The 24,177-nt window shown below is 39.4% G+C and overlaps 1 protein-coding gene and 2 pseudogenes across 5 annotated transcripts in view; 1 reads left to right on the top strand and 2 right to left on the bottom strand.

The window, feature by feature from the left end:
* Window positions 1–24,177, top strand: part of DNAH7 (dynein axonemal heavy chain 7) — a 277,543-nt gene that overhangs the window by 175,919 nt on the left and 77,447 nt on the right. For all 5 annotated transcript variants that reach the window (XM_045480573.1, XM_045480572.1, XM_045480576.1 and 2 more), the window contains one exon: window positions 19,524–19,678. In XM_045480573.1, the coding sequence (XP_045336529.1) occupies window positions 19,524–19,678 (155 nt within the window). The remainder of the gene's footprint in view (window positions 1–19,523; window positions 19,679–24,177) is intronic.
* On the bottom strand, window positions 3,152–3,282 carry LOC123600093 (annotated as a pseudogene).
* On the bottom strand, window positions 4,285–5,061 carry LOC123599770 (annotated as a pseudogene).

The raw sequence follows: 24,177 nt of genomic DNA, 5'->3' as shown, positions 1-24,177 counted from the left end.
TTTGTTGAAAACCAGTTATCCACATATGTGTGGGTCTTTTTCTGGATTGTTCATTCTGTTCCATTGATCTATTTGTCTTTTTAAATTTTTTTTAATTTTTAACTTTATTTTGAGGGAGAGCAAGTAGGGGAGGGACAGAGTGAGAGTGAGACAGAATCTCAAGCAGGCTCCGTGCTATCAGCACAGAGCCCAACACGGGGCTCGAGCTCACAAACTGTGAGACCATGACCTGAGCCAAAACCGAGAGTCGGACACTTAACCAACTGAGCCACCCAGGCAACCCTGTTTGTTTGTTTTGGTGCAAACACCACATTTTCTTGATTAGTATAGCTTTATATTAGGTCTTGAAGTTAGATTATATATCCTCCAGCTTTGTTTTCCTTTCTCGGAATTGTTGTGTCTATTTTTTTTTTAATTTTTTTTTTAACGTTTATTTATTTTTGAGACAGGGAGAGACAGAGGATGAATGGGGGAGGGTCAGAGAGAGAGGGAGACACAGAATCCAAAACAGGCTCCAGGCTCTGAGCTGTAAGCCCAGAGCACCACGCGGGGCTCGAACTCACGGACTGCGAGATCATGACCTGAGCCGAAGCCGGACGCCTAACCGACTGAGCCACCCAGGCGCCCCATGTCGTGTCTATTTTTTACCTCTCAATATAAGTTTTAGATTCAGTTTTTAAATATCTACAAAAGATCCTTCTGGGATTTTGATTGGAACTGCATTCAATCTATACATCAATCTGGGAAAAATTGACAAGTCTTCTATAAATACATCTTTATTTTTTAAGATCACCTTTGATCTCTTTCATCAGTATTTCCTTGTTAGACTTACACCCAATATGTCTTAATTTTTGTGTGCTATTATAAATGGTGCTTTAAAAAAGTTTATTCAGTTCATTGTTGGTATTAGAAAAGCAATTGAGGGGCGTCTGGGTGTCTCAGTCAGTTAAGTGTCTGACTCTTGATTTCGGCTCAGGTCACGATCTTGTGGTCATGGGATTGAGCCTTACCTCAGGCTGGGCCTGGAGCCTGCTTAAGATTCTATCTCTTCCTGTCTCTCTGCTCCTCCCTCCCAATAAAAAATAGAAAAAAGAAAAGCAACTGATGTTTGAATATTGACCGTGTACATTGTGACCTTGATAAATTCATTTATTAGTTCTGTGATCTTTTATATAGGTTCATTATGATCTTGTATATAGACAATCATACTCTATGCAAATAGACACAGTTCTATTTCTTATTTTCTAAAATTATGCCTTTTATTTCTTTTTCTTGGCTTATTGTACTGTCAGGGACTTTTTATGTTTATATTGGCAAGTGTGAGAATATTTGTCATAAAAATATAATTTACAGTGTTGCACATTGTTCCTTTTACCCAATCTTAGGAGAAAGGAATTAGTCTTTCACCATGACATATTATATTAGCTGTGGGTTTTTTGTATATCCTTTTCATCAGGTAAAGGAAATTCCCTCTGTTCTTAGTTTGCCGAGGGTTCGTACCATTTTACATGTTAAATTTTGTCAAGTGCTTGTCTATTGAGATATATTTTTTTACTGTTTTTCAAGCCTCAAGTTTAATAAATTTGAATAAAACCAGAAATGAGTACAATTTTCAGAAAAGTTTAGCTTTCTGATGAGGGTTTGACATGATATTTTTGTTTTAATGTGCAGTATGTTTTGTTTCTGGTTTTTGCAAACATGATACAGTGAGCCTTACAATGTTGCACAGATGATTGGATTTTGCAGGGTCTCCTGCTAACAGTTCTGAATAGTAAGATGTGCCCTGGGACCAGAGAGAACAATGTCCAGCAGAATGTTGACCAGACTTTGAATCTATAACATAGCATGACATTGCTTTTTCAAATAATTCCCTAGTACACGTTTGTTTTTGTTTGTTTGTTTGTTTGTTTGTTTTTTAAATCTACTTCTAATTATCTTATGGCCATTTATCAGTGCCTAAGTGTATGCCAGGCCCATATATACTTTCATACTCTGAGGCATCTCACGGATTACTGGCACAAGCGGGCACCCCAGTAAAGATGGCGGCACTGCCTGCTCTCTTGCCAAGTAGCACACAGGCCTAGATGGTACTTGAGGTCTGCCTTCCACTCTGTTCTTTCTCTTCCATCCCTTCGTGCCAACCTGCACACGTTACTGCCTCTCTTTAAAAACAATTCTGCAGGGGCGCCTGGGTGGCTCAGTCGGTTGAGCATCCGACTTCAGCTCACAGTCCGTGAGTTCGAGCCCTGCTTCGGGCTCTGTGCTGACAGCTCAGAGCCTGGAGCCTGCCTCAGATTCTCTGTCTCCCTCTCTCTCTGCCCCTCCCCTGCTCATGCTCTGTTTCTCTGTCTTAAAAATAAATAAATAAAATAAATAAATAAAATTCATTTGGTTTGTTTTCATAGCCTGATACCAGAACCCGTGGTGTAGTACCAAATTCTTGCACTAATTTCTATGAAGCAAGCTATCTGTGCACCCTTGCTCATCTGATCGAGCTACTAATACGAGCTAACATTTATTGGGGCATAATGTATGGCAGACACTAATAGGCTCTTTTTAGTAATCTTCTCAATCTTCTTAAAAGATCTATGGAATAGATACTATTGTTATCCACGTAACTTACAACTCAGAAGTCTGATAAGCCTCAAAGAAGTAAAGTTGTCCAAGGATGAAAAGACTATTTCCTTCAAATGTTGATCAAGAATATCAGTGACTTACAAACCATGTCATTTCAGAAATTGAAAGAATTTATGAAAAGTTTATTTCTGCCTTGGCCAGTGGACATCAAACAATCTGTTTTTTTTTTTTTTTTTTTTTATTCTTACTGTATTTTTAAGTAAACTCTACACCCAACGTGGGGCTTGAACTCCGTGACCCTGAGTCATTTGCTCTACCAACTGAGTCAGCCAGGCGCCCCAAACTATCTTAACTTTTAAAGCTGACTTTGTTAGGGCCTCTGGCAAGCTCAGTCCACAGAGCATGTGACTCTTAATCTCCGGTCATGAGCTTGAGCCCGACATTGGGTGTGGAGCCTACCCAAAAAAGAAAAAAATAAATAAAAAGAAACTTTGCTGTTTCTCCAAACATTTTTGGGATCGTGCATTCACTGGGAGCCAGCAAGTGCCCCAAAGAAAAATCTCCAAATTGTGAAGAAAATAGGCATATTTCCTTTCAAAAAAATTAAAGCTAAAATGTTTAGCTATATATATCTTTTACCCCTTTTAGCAGTAACTGTGCCTTACATAAACCTCATTGGCTACGATACTGCCACTGCACAAAGTTAGCATGTTTAGCAATTGAAGAGTTCTCCCCCCCTACCCCCCCCACAACTACCCCGCAAATAGAGTGCCTACATTGTAGCGACTCAGGAAGAGGCAGGCTCCCTCCTTCCAAATCACCTCTATCAGAGAACACCGCTGCTGAGTAGCAAGTCAGAGGTTTGGATTCAATGCCCCATACAAGGAGTCTTCAAAGTGTTAGACCTTCAAGTCTGGCCTATGACGAAAAAAAATCTTAATTTGGGAGTGAGAAAATAGTGCTTTAGGACCACTGACTCCAAACCTACATCCTTCAGAACTCCAAGAAAACAGGCCAAGTACCTATCTACCTCAGGGCTGTGGGCCCCAAGATGCTTGGAGTTATCCTCAGGTGTAATTACTTTCCGTGATGCCCTTCTTCCTTGACTTCCTTGACTTCTGGCACAATGATGCCAATGCTGTCTCACAGTCACTAAAACTATTCTGTCTTTGAGAATTTCAGATGATGATACAGGTCTGGTTCAATTCTTCCTTTTGCATTTATATCTGGGGGCTCCTGTTTGGGTGTTTTCGTTTTGTTTAAGCAGGCTCCATGCCCAAAGTGGGGCTTGAACTCATGACCCCAAAATCAAGAGTTGCATGCTCTAACCAGGGAGCCAACCAAGTGCTCCTTAATTCTTCCTTTTGCATTTAGGGAAGACTGCTGTTTCCTATGCTAGTGTTATGTGCTCTAATATAGTGTCAAAAACTACAGACACATTGAAATTAAAACATGAAATCTTAGGAATCAAAAATAACCCAGGGGCAAAAATAAATAAATAAATAAATAAATAAATAAATAAATAAATAAATACCAAATAAATAAAATCTTAAGGGGCACCTGGCTGGCCCAGGCAGCAGAGCATGTGACTCCCGATCTTGGGAGTCATAAGTTCAAGACCCACATTGAGAATAAAGGTCACTTAAAAAAAAATTTAAGAAAAATTTTTAAAAAAAATAACACAAGGGCCAAAACCCTGGTGGTAAGCTAGTCAACAGTGTAGCTCATATGCACCTCTCCATCTCACCCTTCCCAGAGGCAAGGTCAGGGCATCCATGGTCCAGTTGTCCAGTTTGAAGTAGCACCTAAACCAAAACCAAGCCAGGTTGTTCTATCCAAAAGAAGCCCAAGTGTCTTCTGCAAAATAAGTTCCGTGTAAGTCAGAGGCAGACCCCAGGCCAGCAGGGGATGTCGTTCACTCAGCAGCAGGGTGATATTTAGAGATTAATATTGAGAGCTGTGCATGGTCTGGATACCATCAAGAATCTGCTGTAGCTCCTAACCTTCAAACCGCCCCTCCGGGCTTGGGGTCAGAGCCTTCCACTCCTCAGCAGGCTCTGGGCAAATGTTGGCCAAACAGGCCAACTCAGACTTCAGAAGCTTCTCCTAAAGCAACAAGCTGCGGACACTGGCAATGGACTCTCCTGTTTTTGAAAAGACTGAGACGGGCTGTGACATTTAAAGTTTTCATGAAGACCTCAGGAAGTCCCTATGCAAACTCTGTACTCTCATTCTGTGGCTTTCGATGCTCCAGGAGCATATGAACTTCTGAGTTGAGTAGTGTCTCAGCTGTTTCATACTCTCTGGGAAAGATGCTGTTGAGGCATCCTCCTCCGCGTCGCTGGCCCCCATATCTACACCCCCAGAAGCAGAGAGATGTGTGCTTTAAGTTTAGTTTGTTAATATGGTGAATTTTACTGATTGATTTTTTTTTAATGTTTGACTAACCTTGCATTTCTAGGATAAACCCTACCTGGTCTTCATGTATTCTCCTTAATTATATACTTCTGATTCAATTTGCTGGCACTTTGTTGAAGATTTTTACATTCTGTTCATGAGGGATATTGGTATGTGGTTTCTTTTGTTGACATGTCTGCAGGATTTCATTATCAAGGTAATGCTGGCCTCATAAAACAAATTGGAGAGTGTTCTCCCCCATTCTGTTTTCTGGAAGAGATTATGTAGAATTATTTTTCTTAGATGTTTTGTAGAAAGAACCAAATATACTATTCGCGCCTAGAACTTTCTTTGTTGGAAGACGTTACCTATGATTTCAATTTTGAAAGAGTTGAAAGACCATTAAAGTTACCTATTCTTTACAAAAAAAATTTTTTTTAATGTTTACTTATGAGAGAGACAGAGAGAGAGAGAGAGAGAGAGAGAGAGAGAGAGAGTGTGTGAGCGGGGAAGGGGCAGGAAGAGAGGGCAACACAGAATCTGAAGCAGGCTCCAGGCTCTGAACTGTCAGCACAGAGCCAGATGCAGGACTTGAACCCACAAACTATGAGATCATGACCTGAGCCTAAGTTGGATACCTAACCTACTGAGCCACCCAGGTGCCCAGCAATTTATCTATTCTTAAGTGAATTTTGGTAGTTTCCATCTTTCCAGAAATTGGTCCAGTTCAACTAAGTTGTTAAATTAACGGGCATAGAGTTGTTTGTAGTATTACCTTGTCATCCTTTTAATGTCCGCAAGGTCTATGATTATAATCTTCTCTCTCATTCCTGATATCAGTAACTAGCATTTCCTTTTTTTAATTTTATTTTTTCTTGATCAGTGTAGGTAAAGCTTAATAAATATTCTGGATTCTATCTAAAAATTAACCTTTCATTTCATTGTTTTTATCCACCTTTTTTGTTATCCATTTTATTGACTTCTGCTTTAATACTTATTATTTCTTGTTTTTGGCCTAAACTACTCTCTTCTGTGGTTTCCTTAAGTGAAAGCTTGTTATTGAGTTTAGATTCTTCTTCTTTTCTAATCTAAGCATTTACTGCTATACATTTTCCACTAAGCACTGCTTTAGCTGCATAGCACAAATTTTGATATGCTGTATTTTCATTTCCTTCAAAATAGGTCCTATCTTGAGACTTCTTTATAGGCCATTTAAAAGTATGTTTTTAAATTTCCAAATACTTGATAACTTTTAAGCTATTTTCTATTATTTTTTGTTTTTTTACTTATTTTCATTATGTTCAGAGAACATACATTGTAAGATTCCAGTTGTTTTAAATTTCTTTGTTTCATGCCATAAATATGGTCTGTCTTTCTCAATTTTCCATGTATACTTGAAAAATATTATTTTGCTATTATTGGGTAGAGGATTCTCTTTTTTTTTTAAGGCTTTTATTTATTTTTTATTTTTTAAACTTTTTTTAACGTTTATTTATTTTTGAGACAGAGAGAGACAGAGTATGAATGGGTGAGGGTCAGAGAGAGAGGGAGACACAGAATCTGAAGCAGGCTATAGGCTCCGAGCTGTCAGCACAAAGCCCGATGTGGGGCTCGAACTCAAGGACTACGAGATCATGACCTGAGCCAAAGTTGGATGCTTAACTGACTTAACCACCCAGGCACTCCAAGGTTTCTTTAAATGTCAGGTTCAATTGTGGCATAGTGTTGTTCACATCTTCCACATCCTTGCTAATCTGTCTATTTATTGTCTCTTCAGTTCTATTAGTTGTAGCTTCACATATTTTGGAGCTCTGTTGTTAGATGCATAAACATGTAGGATTGTTAGGTCTTTGTGATAAATTGACTTTTTTATTATTATGTAACATCCCTCTGTATCCCTGATAATTTTTCTTGTTCTGAAGTCTACATGTAATTCAGCTTTCTTTTGATTAGTGTTTGCATGGTGTATCTGTTACTTTTATCTTTAATATAAATGTTATATTTAAAGTGAGGGTATCTTATAGGTAGCATACAGAGCCTATATTTTTTCCAGTCTGATAATCTCCCTCCATTAATTATACGTTTAGACAACTTTATACTTACTGTGGTCAGTATAATTGAATTTAGATTGACCATATTATTATTTTGGGGTTTTTTTTTTTTTTTTTTTTTGGTTTTTACATGTGATTTTTGTTGCTCTGTTTGTCATATCTCATTCTTTTGGATAATTTGAATAATCCACAATTTTTAGTATTCCATCTTAATTTATCTACTGGATTTTTTCACTATAATGCTTTGCATTTTTTTTCCCCAATGTTTATTTATTTTTGAGAGACAGAGACAGAGCACAAGCAGGGGAGGGGTAGAGAGAGAGGGAGACACAGAATCCGAAGCAGGCTCCAGGCTCTGCACTGTCACCACAGAGCTCAGTGTGGGGCTCAAACTCACAAGCCATGAGATCATACCTGAATCAAAGTCAGACGCTTAACCGTCTGAGGCACCCAGGTGCCCCTGCATTATTTTTTAGTACAAATTTTTGTGTCTACTCAAATAATATTTTCCTGCTTCAATTAAAATGTAGACTTCTTCTCTTGGTGGGAATGCAAACTGGTGCAGCCATTCTGGAAATTCCTCAAAAAATTAAAAAAAGAACTATCCTATGATCCAGAAATTGCACTATTAGATATTTACCCAAAGGATACAAAAATACAGGTTTGAAGTAGTACATGCACCCCAATGCTTATGGCAGCATTACAAACAATAGGCAAACTATGGAGAGACCCCCAAATGTCCATAGGCTGGTGAATAAAGAAGATGTAGTGTGCGTGTGTGCGTGTGTGCGTGTGTGTGTGTGTGTGTGTGTGTGTGTGTGTTTTATAAAAGATTACTCTTCTGTCAAAAAGAATGAAATCGTGCCATTTGTAATGACATGGATAGAGCTAGAATGTATTATGCTAATAGAAATAAGTCAGAAAAAAACAAATACCATATGATTTCACTCATATATGGTCTATGAGAAACAAAACAGATGAACATATGAGAAAGTGGGGGGAAGAGAAGAGAGGGAAACAAACCACAAGAGACTTATAAGGATAGAGAACAAACTGTGGGTTGATGGAGGGAGGTGAGTGGAAGATGGGCTTGATGAGTGATGGGTACTAAGGAGGGCACTTGTGATGAGCACTGGGCATTGTATGTAAGTGATGAATCACTGAATTCTACTCCTGAAACCAATATTGCACTGTATGTTAACTAAAATTAAAAAAATAAAAATTGTAGAATGCTTGCAACCATATCGGTCTCCTTTACCCTCTCCTGATTATGTTAGAGTAGTCCTATGTAGTATGTCTGTATACTTTGAAGCTCCCCCTAACTGAATGTTTTTGTCTCCATATTTATACATATTTTAAAGAAATTAAGAGGAGAGAAATAGTCCATTATACTTACCATTTTGTTGCTTTTTTCCTAAGATTCACTCTAGTATCATTTCCCTTCAGAGTGAAGAACATTAGAATTTAGAGGGAATCTGCTGACAAAGAATTTTTTTAGTTTTCTTGATCTGAGAATATTTCACCTTTATTCTTGAAGGTTATATTTGGTGGATATAGAATTCTGGGTTGACAATTCTTTTCATTCTTCTGAGACTGTTCTACTATGTTCTGGCTCTGTGATTTCTGACATGAAATCTGCAGTCATTTGCATGATTGTCTTTGATGTATAATGTATCACTTTTCCCTGGCTGCTTTCAAAAACCATGCTTTCAAATCTTTGGTTTTCAACAGTTTGATTACAGCGTATCTGGGTGTGTGTGCATTTCTCTTTTTTTTTTTTGGTTTTTAGTTTCTCCTTTTTTGAGGATTGCTAAGCTTTGTGAAACTGTATGGTTGTGTGTTTCACTGCGTTTGAGAAAGTTTCAGCCATTATATTTTCAAATATGTTTTCTGCATTTACCTCTTTCTTCTCTCTTGGGACCCCCATCACATGAGTGTTAAACCTCTTAATATTTTCTCACAGATCTTGGAGGCTCTGTTTGTTTTATCTTTTTTTCTCTTTAGTATTTAAATTGGATTATTTTTATTCATCTGTCTTTTAGATTACTGACTTTCCTCTGTCATCTCCTTTCTACTATTGAATCCTTACACTGGATCCGATTTCAGATATTGTTCAGTTCTAAAATTTTCATTTGGTCCTTTTTATTCTTTCTGTTTCTCTGCTGAGAACACCTCTCTTTCCATTTATTATTATTATTATTATTATTATTATTATTATTATTATTATTTTATAATACTGTTACCTTGTGGAGGATGCTTTAAAGTTCTTTTCTGGTAATTCTAACATTTTGCTTTTTCTTTGAGAATTAGTCACATTCTAGCTCTTTGTTTGTTAAAAAATTTTGGATTGCACCCTGGGCCTTTTGAAAATGAGATGCTGGTTCCTATTAAAATCTTCTGAATAAGATTGATTTTTGTTTTAGTAGTCAAACAACTTGGTAAGGTTCAGATGCCAATTTCTGTCTTTTCTTTCTGGGCACGATGTCTCCAATGTGAAGCTATGTTTTTGCTATGCTGTCTAGAGATGCTTCTCAGCATGCTTTACTCAGGGGTGAGTCTGGGACGTGGGTTTATATCATAGCTCAAAACCTTTGATATGCTTCTTTGGATAGGTTTTGCACCTGCACAGATTGGTAGTCGGATCAGAACTCATGTCTAGATTAAGAAATCCTTTCTTGGAGTCTGTCTTCTCCAGGATTTCTCCTGTACTTTCCATATCCCAGGGACCTCGTTCTCTGTATTTTTCTGTGCAAAGTGATGGTATTCTCTCAGAGTTTCAGCTTCCCACACTGTTGCACAACTCATGTCCTCACTTGGGGAAAAGTGACAAGAGGAAAAAGAAAAAGACTGGGGTTCCCCCTGCTTTGGACTAAATTTTTGTGTCTGCCAAATTTGTATGTTGAGCCCAAGTCACCAATGTGATGGTATTTGGAGGTGCAACCTTGGGAGGTAATTGGGTCACCAGGGTGGAGTTTTCATTGGATTACCACCCTTAAGAGGGCACTAATTTACCATGTGAAGAGGCAATGAGAAAATTGCCATCTGCAAACCAGAAGGAGGCCTTCACCAGTCAGTGGATCTGCTAGAAATTTGATCCTGGGCTTCCCAGCCTTCAGAACTGTGGAAAATGTCTATTATTTAAGTAATTTGTTACAACAACCTGGGCAGACTAAGAAACCCTTACACACCATGCACAGCAGAGGCCCCTTTGCCCAACTCTGCTATCCAGAGCGATTGATATCTCAGATTGGTTTTCCTTCTGCATAGGAATACGGTTCTGTGGCTGGGGTTGACCTGGGGACGGGGACAGAAGGAAAAAGAGGTTCCCTCTGCCTATCCTCCTCCCTACCCTGTTCACACATGATCATTTTGTCTTCTAGTTTGAATTTTTGCTACCTGTGATTGCTGCCCAGGGTGCCCATTAGGTCTGTTCTTCAACCAAAGCCAGAAGATAGAAAGAAAAAAAAATAAACAAACAAACACAGGAAACTCACTACCCCTTTATTGGTCATTCCTCCAGTTTTAACTTTCTTTCCATTCACTTTTCATTATTTACTTTTTAGAATCTGTAAACAGTTGCTTTTTGTATTTTATCCAGAACTTTTCATTGCAATCAGTGGAAGAGAAAGACTATGATGGACTTAGCCCAGCTTGGTCAGCACCGTAATCCTTTCCTCTGAATCTGAGATGGTATTCTTTGGAGTGGTATTCTCCATGGAGGGGGATCACTTAGAAAATGTCTGTGTTTATAATCTGTTAACCCATATGATGTTTGTCAGACGTGTTTTGGTTGTTTGCCTTCCAGTAGATTATCAAACTTTATGTGATCCAGGAAAAAAAGGATAAAGAAGACTCACTGTGGACCTTTCCCTCAAAGAATACACAACTTAGATGAGTGATGCTGTTGACAAATTATAAAGTTATCATAATAGAATATTATCATTCTATCAGAGTGCCATAAATGTAATATAGATGAACTGCTAAAGAACTTCAGAGAGAATAGAGACCGCAAGACAGGCTTTGTGAAGCGCGTAACATTTGAGCTGACCTTGAAACATGCATAGGACTTGAACGTGAAAGAATGAGGAAGAAGTGCATTTTGGACAAAGGAACAACATGAACATGGGTATTGTAGTTAAAAATTGTGGAAGCAACAGAAGGAAGAGTGAGTCATTCACTTTCTTTGGGGAAGCATAAATGCTAACACACTTAATCCTCCCGACTTAAAAATATTTCTAAAATGTGACAGAATGAGACTTTTACATATTTATAAGTTTTATTCCTTTCTAATCTTCCTTCTCATACCCTTTAGTGTCTTATGGATATGATTCTATTTTTATTAGTTGATTATATCTAAGATATTACACTACTCTTTTGGTCTCACTTCTTCTTAATATAATTAATATTATGGTATGGGCTGAATTGTCCACACACACCCCCCATTCATATGTTGAGTATATAACCCTCAATGTGACTATTTGGAGACAGGGCCTTTCAGGAGATAATTAAGGTTACGTTAGGTATAATGGAGCCCCAATTCAATAGGACGGGTGTCTTTATAATCAGAGATTCCAGGAATGCCCGCAGAGGAGAGGCCCACATGAGGACAGATGGAGAGGGCTGTGTTGTCTTCAAGCCAAGGAGAAAGGCCTCTGGAGAAACCAAACCTGCCAGCACCTTGATCTTGGACTTCCAGCCTCTAGAACCGTGGGAAAATGAATTTCCGTTAAGACAATCTGTGGTACTTCGTGAATTGCATAACATTTCAGCTGACCTTGAAACATGCATAGGACTTGAACGTGAATATCTGTGGTTAAAAATTGTGGAAGCAACAGAAGGAAGACTGAGTCACTCAATTTCAAACTGACTATTACATTGTATAATGCTAATTTGGAGGCCAAGTCTGTCTTCTCTACAATATAAACTACATGTTTTATTCCAGGTTCTAACTTAAATACTAAATACTTAAATGGATTACTTCCATTTGGGACAAATTATCCCATGAATTTCTAAATTCATATTATAATGAGATGATATTGAATAAATTATCCCTTTTTAGCCTCGCATTTTTGTGTTTTGTGTTTGCTCCAGTCACCTTGTATTTTCTCCTTCTGCTCTTCTGGCAACCTACGAATTTGCTGTGCTCACTTTTGAAGAGTATGGCAGTATCTTTAGGGAAGTGACCAGAATTATGGCTTGTGTTTATTGAAACTTCCAAGAGAATAACAGTAATCTTTTTTTTTTTTTTTTAAAAAGAAGTATTTTTTATTTTTTAAAAGTTTTTTTTTATATTAGAAATGTTTATTTGAATTTACATACATGTTTATCATTCTATTTTTACCATCACTTCTTATGTTGCAGACCATCCTTCTAGCATGATTATTTTTGTAAAGCAGATTCTTTCACAGTTTACCTAGAGCAGGTTTCTTGATGGAAAAATGCTTCAGTTTTGTACATATCTAATTTCTTTTTTTTTTTATTTTTTTTTATTTTTTATAATATATGAAATTTATTGTCCAAATTGGTTTCCATAAAACACCCAGTGCTCATCCCAAAAGGTGCCCTCCTCAATACCCATCACCCACCCTCTCCTCCCTCCCACCCCCCATCAACCCTCAGTTTGTTCTCAGTTTTTAACAGTCTCTTATGCTTTGGCTCTCTCCCACTCTAACCTCTTTTTTTTTTCCTTTTTTCCTCCCCCTCCCCCATGGGTTCCTGTTACGTTTCTCAGGGTCCACATAAGAGTGAAACCATTTGGTATCTGTCTTTCTCTGTATGGCTTATTTCACTTAGCATCACACTCTCCAGTTCCATCCACGTTGCTACAAAAGGCCATATTTCATTTTTTCTCATTGCCACGTAGTATTCCATTGTGTATATAAACCACAATTTCTTTATCCATTCATCAGTTGATGGACATTTCGGCTCTTTCCATAATTTGGCTATTGTTGAGAGTGCTGCTATGAACATTGGGGTACAAGTGCCCCTATGCATCAGTACTCCTGTATCCCTTGGATAAATTCCCAGCAGTGCTATTGCTGGGTCATAGGGTAGGTCTATTTTTAATTTTCTGAGGAACCTCCACACTGTTTTCCAGAGCGGCTGCACCAATTTGCATTCCCACCAACAGTGCAAGAGGGTTCCCGTTTCTCCACATCCTCGCCAGCATCTATAGTCTCCTGATTTGTTCATTTTGGCCACTCTGACTGGCGTGAGGTGATACCTGAGTGTGGTTTTGATTTGTATTTCCCTGATAAGGAGCGACGCTGAACATCTTTTCATGTGCCTGTTGGCCATCCGGATGTCTTCTTTAGAGAAGTGTCTATTCATGTTTTCTGCCCATTTCTTCACTGGGTTATTTGTTTTTCGGGTGTGGAGTTTGGTAAGCTCTTTATAGATTCTGGATACTAGCCCTTTGTCCGATATGTCATTTGCAAATATCTTTTCCCATTCCGTTGGTTGCCTTTTAGTTTTGTTGGTTGTTTCCTTTGCTGTGCAGAAGCTTTTTATCTTCATAAGGTCCCAGTAATTCACTTTTGCTTTTAATTCCTTTGCCTTTGGGGATGTGTCGAGTAAGAGATTGCTACGGCTGAGGTCAGAGAGGTCTTTTCCTGCTTTCTCCTCTAAGGTTTTGATGGTTTCCTGTCTCACATTCAGGTCCTTTATCCATTTTGAGTTTATTTTTGTGAATGGTGTGAGAAAGTGGTCTAGTTTCAACCTTCTGCATGTTGCTGTCCAGTTCTCCCAGCACCATTTGTTAAAGAGGCTGTCTTTTTTCCATTGGATGTTCTTTCCTGCTTTGTCAAAGATGAGTTAGCCATACGTTTGTGCATCTAGTTCTGGGGTTTCTATTCTATTCCATTGGTCTATGTGTCTGTTTTTGTGCCAATACCATGCTGTCTTGATGATGACAGCTTTGTAGTATAGGCTAAAGTCTGGGATTGTGATGCCTCCTGCTTTGGTCTTCTTCTTCAAAATTCCTTTGGCTATTCGGGGCCTTTTGTGGTTCCATATGAATTTTAGGATTGCTTGTTCTAGTTTCAAGAAGAATGCTGGTGCAATTTTGATTGGGATTGCATTGAATGTGTAGATAGCTTTGGGTAGTATTGACATTTTGACAATATTTATTTTTCCAATCCATGAGCAGGGAATGTCTTTCCATTTCTTTAAATCTTCTTCAATTTCCTTCGTAAGCTTTCTATAGTTTTCAGCATACAGATCCTTTACATCTTTGGTTAGATTTATTCCTAGGTATTTTATGCTTCTTGGTGCAATTGTGAATGGGATCAGTTTCTTTATTTGTCTTTCTGTTGCTTCATTGTTAGTGTATAAGAATGCAACTGATTTCTGTACATTGATTTTGTATCCTGCAACTTTGCTGAATTCATGTATCAATTCTAGCAGACTTTTGGTGGAGTCTATCGGATTTTCCATGTATAATATCATGTCATCTGCAAAGAGCGAAAGCTTGACTTCATCTTTGCCAATTTTGATGCCTTTGATTTCCTTTTGTTGTCTGATTGCTGATGCTAGAACTTCCAGCACTATGTTAAACAACAGCGGTGAGAGTGGGCATCCCTGTCGTGTTCCTGATCTCAGGGAAAAAGCTCTCAGTTTTTCCCCGTTGAGGATGATGTTAGCTGTGGGCTTTTCATAAATGGCTTTTATGATCTTTAAGTATGTTCCTTCTATTCCGACTTTCTCAAGGGTTTTTATTAAGAAAGGGTGCTGGATTTTGTCAAAGGCCTTTTCTGCATCGATTGACAGGATCATATGGTTCTTCTCTTTTTTTTTGTTAATGTGATGTATCACGTTGATTGATTTGCGAATGTTGAACCAGCCCTGCATCCCAGGAATGAATCCCACTTGATCATGGTGAATAATTCTTTTTATATGCCGTTGAATTCGATTTGCTAGTATCTTATTGAGAATTTTTGCATCCGTATTCATCAGGGATATTGGCCGGTAGTTCTCTTTTTTTACTGGGTCTCTATCTGGTTTAGGAATCAAAGTAATACTGGCTTCATAGAATGAGTCTGGAAGTTTTCCTTCCCTTTCTATTTCTTGGAATAGCTTGAGAAGGATAGGTATTATCTCTGCTTTAAACGTCTGGTAGAACTCCCCTGGGAAGCCATCTGGTCCTGGACTCTTATTTGTTGGGAGATTTTTAATAACCGATTCAATTTCTTCGCTGGTTATGGGTCTGTTCAAGCTTTCTATTTCCTCCTGGTTGAGTTTTGGAAGAGTGTGGGTGTTCAGGAATTTGTCCATTTCTTCCAGGTTGTCCAGTTTGTTGGCATATAATTTTTCATAGTATTCCCTGATAAGTGTTTGTATCTCTGAGGGATTGGTTGTAATAATTCCATTTTCATTCATGATTTTATCTATTTGGGTCATCTCCCTTTTCTTTTTGAGAAGCCTGGCTAGAGGTTTGTCAATTTTGTTTATTTTTTCAAAAAACCAACTCTTGGTTTTGTTGATCTGCTCTACAGTTTTTTTAGACTCTATATTGTTTATTTCTGCTCTGATCTTTATTATTTCTCTTCTTCTGCTGGGTTTGGGCTGCCTTTGCTGTTCTGCTTCCATTTCCTTTAGGTGTGCTGTTAGATTTTGTATTTGGGATTTTTCTTGTTTCTTGAGATAGGCCTGGATTGCAATGTATTTTCCTCTCAGGACTGCCTTTGCTGCGTCCCAAAGCGTTTGGATTGTTGTATTTTCATTTTCGTTTGTTTCCATATATTTTTTTATTTCTTCTCTAATTGCCTGGTTGACCCACTCATTCGTTAGTAGGGTGCTCTTTAACCTCCATGCTTTTGGAGGTTTTCCAGACTTTTTTCTGTGGTTGATTTCAAGCTTCATAGCATTGTGGTCTGAAAGTATGCATGGTATAATTTCAATTCTGGTAAACTTATGGAGGGCTGTTTTGTGACCCAGTATATGATCTATCTTGGAGAATGTTCCATGTGCACTCGAGAAGAAAGTATATTCTGTTGCTTTGGGATGCAGAGTTCTAAATATATCTGTCAAGTCCATCTGATCCAATGTCTCATTCAGGGCCCTTGTTTCTTTATTGACCGTGTGTCTAGATGATCTATCCATTTCTGTAAGTGGGGTGTTAAAGTCCCCTGCAATTACCACATTCTTATCAATAAGGTTGCTTATGTTTATGAGTAGTTGTTTTATATATTTGGGGGCTCCGGTATTCGGCGCATAGACATTTATAATTGTTAGCTCTTCCTGATGGATAGACCCTGTAACTATTATATAATGTCCTTCTTCATCTCTTGTTACAGCCTTTAATTTAAAGTCTAGTTTGTCTGATATAAGTATGGCTACTCCAGCTTTCTTTTGGCTTCCAGTAGCATGATAAATAGTTCTCCATCCCCTCACTCTCAATCTAAAGGTGTCCTCAGGTCTAAAATGAGTCTCTTGTAGACAGCAAATAGATGGGTCTTGTTTTTTTATCCATTCTGATACCCTATGTCTTTTGGTTGGCGCATTTAATCCATTTACATTCAGTGTTATTATAGAAAGATATGGGTTTAGAGTCATTGTGATGTCTGTATGTTTTATGCTTGTAGTGATGTCTCTGGTATTTTGTCTCACAGGGTCCCCCTTAGGATCTCTTGTAGGGCTGGTTTAGTGGTGACAAATTCCTTCAGTTTTTGTTTGTTTGGGAAGACCTTTATCTCTCCTTCTATTCTAAATGACAGACTTGCTGGATAAAGGATTCTCGGCTGCATATTTTTTCTGTCTAGCACACTGAAAATCTCGTGCCAATTCTTTCTGGCCTGCCAAGTTTCAAAAGAGAGATCAGTCACGAGTCTTATAGGTCTCCCTTTATATGTGAGGGCACGTTTACCCCTTGCTGCTTTCAGAATTTTCTCTTTATCCTTGTATTTTGCCAGTTTCACTATGATATGTCGTGCAGAAGATCGATTCAGGTTCCGTCTGAAGGGAGTTCTCTGTGCCTCTTGGATTTCAATGCCTTTTTCCTTCCCCAGTTCAGGGAAGTTCTCAGCTATTATTTCTTCAAGTACCCCTTCAGCACCTTTCCCTCTCTCTTCCTCCTCTGGGATACCAATTATGCGTATATTATTTCTTTTTAGTGTATCACTTAGTTCTCTAATTTTCCCCTCATACTCCTGGATTTTTTTATCTCTCTTTCTCTCAGCTTCCTCTTTTTCCATAACTTTATCTTCTAGTTCACCTATTCTCTCCTCTGCCTCTTCAATCCGAGCTGTGGTGGTCTCCATTTTGTTTTGCATTTCATTTAAAGCGTTTTTCAGCTCCTCATGACTGTTCCTTAGTCCCTTGATCTCTGTAGCAAGGGATTCTCTGCTGTCCTGTATACTGTTTTCAAGCCCGGCGATTAATTTTATGACTATTATTCTAAATTCACTTTCTGTTATATTATTTAAATCCTTTTTGATCAGCTCATTAGCTGTTGTTATTTCCTGGAGATTCTTCTGAGGGGAATTCTTCTGCTTGGTCATTTTGGATAGTCCCTGGCGTGGTGAGGACCTGCAGGGCACTTCCCCTGTGCTGTGGTGTATAACTGGAGTTGGTGGGCGGGGCCGCACTCCGACCTGATGTCTGCCCCCGGCCCACCGCTGGGGCCACAGTCCGACTGGTGTGTGCCTTCTCTTCCCCTCTCCTAGGGGCGGGATTCACTGTGGGGTGGCGTGGCCCGTTTGGGCTACTTGCACACTGCCAGGCTTGTGATGCTGGGGATCTGGCGTATTAGCTGGGGTGGGTAGGCAAGGTGCACAGGGGCAGGAGGGGCAGGCTTAGCTCGCTTCTCCTTAGGTGATCCACTTCAGGAGGGGCCCTGTGGCAGCGGGAGGGAGTCAGATCCGCTGCCGGCAGTTTGGCTCCGCAGAAGCACAGAGTTGGGTGTTTGCGGGGAGCGATGAAGTTCCCTGGCAGGAACTGGTTCTCTTTGGGATTTTGGCTGGGGGATGGGCGGGGGAGATGGCGCTGGCGAGAGCCTTTGTTCCCCACCAAACTGAGCTCTGTCGTCTGGGGGCTCAGCAGCTCTCCCTCCCTTTGTCCTCCAGCCTTCCCGCTTTCTGAGCAGAGCTGTTAACTTATGACCTCCCAGACGCTAAGTCGCGCTTGCTGTCGGAACACAGTCCGTCAGGCCCCTCCGCTTTTGCAGGCCAGACTCCGGGGCTCTGCTTGGCCGGCGAGCCGCCCCTCCGCCCCGGCTCCCTCCCGCCAGTCCGTGGAGCGCGCACCGCTTCGCCGCCCTTCCTACCCTCTTCCGTGGGCCTCTTGTCTGCGCTTGGCTCCGGCGACTCCATTCTGCTAATCCTCTGGCGGTTTTCTGGGTTATTTAGGCAGGTGTAGGTGGAATCTAATTGATCAGCAGGACGCGCAGTGAGCCCAGCGTCCTCCTACGCCGCCATCTTCCCAAAACCTCCGAGAATAACAGTAATCTTAATGCTGATTACATTTCACACGATGCAGAAAGCTATATGGTTGGATACTATTTAGTGATGGCAGATACTGGTTAGTTCTTTGTGACCCCACATCACCCTGGAAAATAAACTGGGTATCTCATGGTTTGCTGCTCTTGATCTTATCGTAAAAAAGGGATGTGGGTAAGAACAGAGCAGTAAGTATGAGCTCTCCCACAGTGCAAAAACTGACTTTCAGAGAATATCTTTCTGTCTGTAGGAAGCTTAGAAATATGTAATGAACTACATGTATGACATTAAATATACAAGTGTTTGAAACAAATACTGGGTCAAAAGTTGTATTAACACTTTAGGGTCCAAGAAGTTTAGATGATTAAAATTATGCTTTTTATCCTTTTTGTTTTTAGACCATTATATCCTTAATGGTCTAGATCTCAAGGAGAGATATGATGTCTCAATTCTTTCTCTTTCTCTCTTGTACAAATGATAGCAGATGGGAACCAAGAAATGGTTTCAGAGTCACACAAGTAATTAATGGCAGGGCCCAGTGAAAAACTGGTTTCCCAATTTGCAGTGTTCTTGCTAATTGAATTGACTTAACCAGCAAAAGCGACAAATGTTTTCAAAAGTTTAACCTTTAGAGAATTATTGTTTTCCAAAGAGTAAACAACTTGCAAGATGCCTGGGTGGCTCAGTCAGTTAAGTGTCCAACTCTTGATCTTGGCTCAGGTCATGATCTCACGGTTCATGAGATTGAGCCTCGAGTCATCAGGCTCGGCACTAACAGCGTGGAACCTGCTTGGGATTCTCTCTCTCCCTCTCAGCCCCTCCCCAACTCACATTTTCTCTCTCTCTCTCACCCCAAAAATGTGTTTGCAATGTGATTTTTTATAGTTGTCATTTTAATAGTCTAGCCAATGTAAATGTTTCTGCTGTAAGAACATAGTTTCTCATAGTACATTAAAAAGTAAAATGTTACCATAAAACATAAACTGTAAGAAAGTGATATGTGCATGATTATTAACATAGAGACAAATCATGATTTGACCAGCATTGTCTTTTTTCCCTCTTTCAGGAATGCAAGAAGGTGGCCTCTGATGATAGATCCTCAAGGTCAGGCTAATAAATGGATCAAGAACATGGAAAAAACCAATAGTCTTCATGTAATTAAATTAAGTGACCCTGACTACGTCAGGACTCTGGAAAATTGCATCCAGTTTGGTACCCCTGGTATGTAGTTGAATAGTAAGTGTATAAGTGTACGTTACGGTAATGCCTGGAAAGGGCACAACTGACCCAGAAGGAGGTAGGTTTTTTTTCTTTTTTAAAAAGATATTTGTGTCAGACTCATCTTAAATAAATAATGGCTTTGTTATGTCTTTCATTACTTATCGATAATTAATCAAGAACTTGAGAGATTATCATTCTCGTTGGGTTAGGCTGTTTCCTTTGTCCCAAGATTCACTTGTGAGGCTTCCTCTAATGTAGCTGTTTTCATTTTTGTTTGTGGTTTTCCATTCTTTAGTTCTCATTATAATTCCGCTTCTGCAATTAATAGGACCACTCCATATGCTGGAAGTATTTTAACACATTAGTCCAATTATCTATTTATTCTTCTTTCAACTTGTCCTACCAAAGTGGCAGAGAAGTGAACACACATTTTGCATGGCTGACTATTATCGGCCAGGATGGAGAGATTAGAAACGTGACAGGGATTTTTCAATAAAGCTCTATGCATGTGTCACATTTGTTGAAACACAAAATGTTTATGATCTGAGTAAATTGGGGTTATCGTGTTCTAATTTCTTTTTATGTTTTTGTTTTTGAGAGAGAGAGAGAAACAGAGTGCAAGTGGGGGAGGGGCAGAGAGAGAGAGGGAGACACAGAATCCAAAGCAGGCTCCAGGCTCTGAGCTGTTGGCACAGTCTGAGCTGGGCTTCAATTCACAGACCGTGAGACTATGACCTAAGCTGAAGTTGGACGCTTAACCGACTGAGCCACCCAGGTGCCCCGGGGTTGTCACATTTGAAATTTATGTTACCTATCAACTTTTGACTACTTGACCAAATAAATGGATGTAAACATTATGAAACAACAACATATTTGTACTTAGGACAAGTTGAGCAAATTCCAATTGCTACTAGAGCTAGTACAACATGGAAGAATTACAACAAATGTATCAGGTAGTCTTCTAGACCTTTTATTCTTGCATATTAATAATGAGCTAATCTTGGGACACCTGGTCGGCTCAGTCAGTGAGCATCTGACATTGGCTTAGGGCATGATCTCATGGTTCTTGAGTTCGAGCCCTGCGTTGGGCTCTGTGCTGACAGAGCCTGGAGCCTGCTTGGAATTCTGTGTGTGTGTGTGTGTGTGTGTGTGTGTGCGCGCGCACGTGCGTCTCTGCCCTTCCCCAACTCATGCTCTGTTTCTCTCTCTCTCTCTCAAATAAACATTAAAAAAAAAAGGTTTTAAATAAAATAATGATCTAATCTTTAAAATATTACAATTTTAGGTTTGGTTAGGGTACACGTGAAATGAAAAACCTTAGTCTACCTACAAAATCTGTGTTTATGTATCTGGATACACAGACACATACGCAAATGGTATTTCATTCATCCAACTGGTGTTCATAGACTATGGTATAGTGATATATGCGTTACAGAAAAGGGAGAACATGACCTCTACTATCAAATATCTTGCTTGTTTAATAGGATCAGATAACATGTGTTACTAACAGTAATAAAAATAGAAAGTGGACATGTGTCACTAATCCTTGTTAGAACCACTATGCTGTTATGAGTAGGTGCACTAGCTCTGGAGTTAGAGGTCTTGCCTCTTACTCATTGTTTAGTTCAGTGATCTTTCTGAGACTCAGTTTCCCCATCTGTACTTTGAGCATATAGCATGAGGAAGAAATGAGTTACTGTACTTTAGGTAGTTACAGAAGTGTCTGCTAAGTTCAATGTATGTTGTTTCTTGATTGGAGATTTACCTGTGGTGTGCACATATTCTCTTTTAATTAAATTAGTGTATATTCAATTATATTAGCATAATAAGAAAGGCACAGATGTTTATGAGAATTCACAGAAATAGGGACGATTTCTTGAAAGAATTGGCACCTTAAATAGTTTAGTTAAAATTACTTGGGGCGTCTGGGTGGCTCAGTGGGTTAAACATCCAACTATTGATCTTAGCTGATGTCATGATCTCACGGTTCATGAGATCAAGCCCCATGTCAGGCTCCATGCTGACAGTGTGGAGCCTGCCTGGGATTATCTCTCCCGTTCTCTCTGCCCGTCCTCGTTTGCCCTCTTCTTCTCTCTCAAAATAAATAAACCTTAAAAAAAATTACTTGATTTCACTTAGCCACATTTTCTTGATACAGTAAAAAAAAAAAAAAAAAAAAAAAAGCCTCTACCACATGTTTGACATTCTGAGATTCTAAAATCTCAGTCATGGATCTTAAGTTCGTGTTACATCAGTCTAGAGAAGAAAGGTCCATGGAGACAAAGTGTCCGGTGGTTTCCAAATTGTGCGAGAGAAAACCAACTTCTAGTGGGTCATGACTAGTATTTTTTAAATGAAATGCAGTAGCAAAGAATAGAATATATTAGGCTGCATAGCATGGAATATCAGTAAGCATTATTTTATGAAATTTTGGGGGTTTGATGTGCATATGTGTGTGCTTGATCAAGATTTGTGTTTCTTACTTGGAGTTGTGACCATAAAAAGTGTGAAATCCAGTAGTAATTCCAACCAGTTCATTTTATGAACAAGGTAAGTAAGGTACTAGAGAATGTTAGTTATGTGGCTTAGCCAAGATTATACACCTAGTAAAGGGGAATGCTGAAACTAGTCCCCAGGTCTTCTACCTTTGCCCAGTGCTGCCTGTGCCGCTCGCGGTTGCTTTAACCTACTTTTGGGAATGGACTGCTTTAAAAATGGACAATAATTGGGACGCCTGGGTAGCTAGTCAGTTAAGCGTCTGACTTCGGCTCAGGTCATGATCTTGCAGTTTGTGAGTTCAAGCCCTGAGTCAGGCTCTGTGCTGACGGCTCAGAGCCTGGAGCCTGCCTTGGATTCTTTGTCTCCCTTTCTCTCTGCCCCTCCCCTGCTCATGCTCGCTCTCTCTCTGTTTCTCTCAAAAATAAACATTAAAAAAAATTTTAATGGACAATAATTATATACAATACCTTCTAACATTATTCACTTCTAACAGAGAGAAGTGAAAAATTTTAATCTATTGTAGAGAGTAACAGATGGCAGATTTTACAATTACTTTTATGTTGACACTTCAGGTAAAAGAATTGGTTACTGTTACAGTTTTAAAACATAAGCAGTTGATAGTGGCCTATTAAGAACAATGGCTTTTGGGGCGCCTGGGTGGCGCAGTCGGTTAAGCGTCCGACTTCAGCCAGGTCACGATCTCGCGGTCCGTGAGTTCGAGCCCCGCGTCGGGCTCTGGGCTGATGGCTCAGAGCCTGGAGCCTGTTTCCGATTCTGTGTCTCCCTCTCTCTCTGCCCCTCCCCCGTTCATGCTCTGTCTCTCTCTGTCCCCAAAATAAATAAACGTTGAAAAAAAAAAAAAAAAGGAACAACGGCTTTTAATCTGTCATCCCTTGCTGGCAGCCTGGGTAGGGAAGGTAGAGGTTTTCTCCTCCTTCACCCACCTGGCTCTTCTTCAACCAGACAGGCCTCCCTTTACTTTGTTTATACTGGGTTTTAAGATAATAACCTCTTTGGAAAAAAGTATCCTACTGCTTACAAAAAAAGTTTGAAAGCCAACGTTGTAGAAAAGAAAGATACATCTATATTAGCTACACCAATGAATAAGGTGTGCATAGGATATTAATCATATAAATATTGCTGATAAATCAATTTTATATTCTGATAAAGCTGGAAAAACAAGACAAAACTTTAAAAAGGCATCAACTTAGGGGCATCTGGCTGGCTCAGTTGATGGAGCAGGTGGCTCTTAAACTTGAGGTTGTAAGTTCAAGCCCCATGTTGGATGTAGAGATTGCTTCAAAATAAAATCTTTAAAAAAAAAAAAATCAATTTGTCTAAAACATCTCTGAATGGCTTTTCATTACCTTTGTGGAAAAGAATCTTTGCCTTGAGGGCAGCCTCTGTCATACCTGAGCCTTCTTTCCTTTTGTCTCCTGGCACTTCACTTTATTTCCCCCTTGCGTGTAATGTGCAAGACTACTTCTGGTTTAAGTTTTATTTCATTTGCTCATTTGTTTTGTTCATTCATTCACCTAACAAATACTTGTTTTGCCACTACCACTGAAAACCTAGCATGAACAAGACAGACTTGGTCTCTGCCGTTTTGGAGCAATATTATTGGTTTGAAGAGGGAGACCGAGATCACACATGTGATGAGATTTAGAACACGGGAGCAGGGGGTACATACAACATGGCATTGCTTCACATCTCTTGGCTTTCTCTGCTCTTCCATCCACTTGGTGAAGTCTTTTAAGCTTACCCTTTAAGGTACAACTCAAACACCTCTTTTTCTGTGAATTCTCAACCTCTCCAATGAAATGCCAATAATGCAGTTTTTATAGGTTTCTACTATTGCCCTTTTATTATGTGCATAACTGTTTGCTTCTCACCTCCAAGCTCTTTGAGGGTTCCCAGGAGGTGGTCCAAAAAGGTTGACTCTCCTGTGGATGCAGTATGCTGCATTGTTGAACATAATATGCGGAAGATTTTTTCTATTA

Source organism: Leopardus geoffroyi, chromosome C1 (genome assembly GCF_018350155.1).
Source record: "Leopardus geoffroyi isolate Oge1 chromosome C1, O.geoffroyi_Oge1_pat1.0, whole genome shotgun sequence".
In the NCBI taxonomy this organism is placed as follows: Eukaryota; Metazoa; Chordata; class Mammalia; order Carnivora; family Felidae; genus Leopardus; species Leopardus geoffroyi.
Note: the sequence above shows the minus strand (reverse complement) of the source record. Positions and strands in the feature narration are given on the sequence as shown.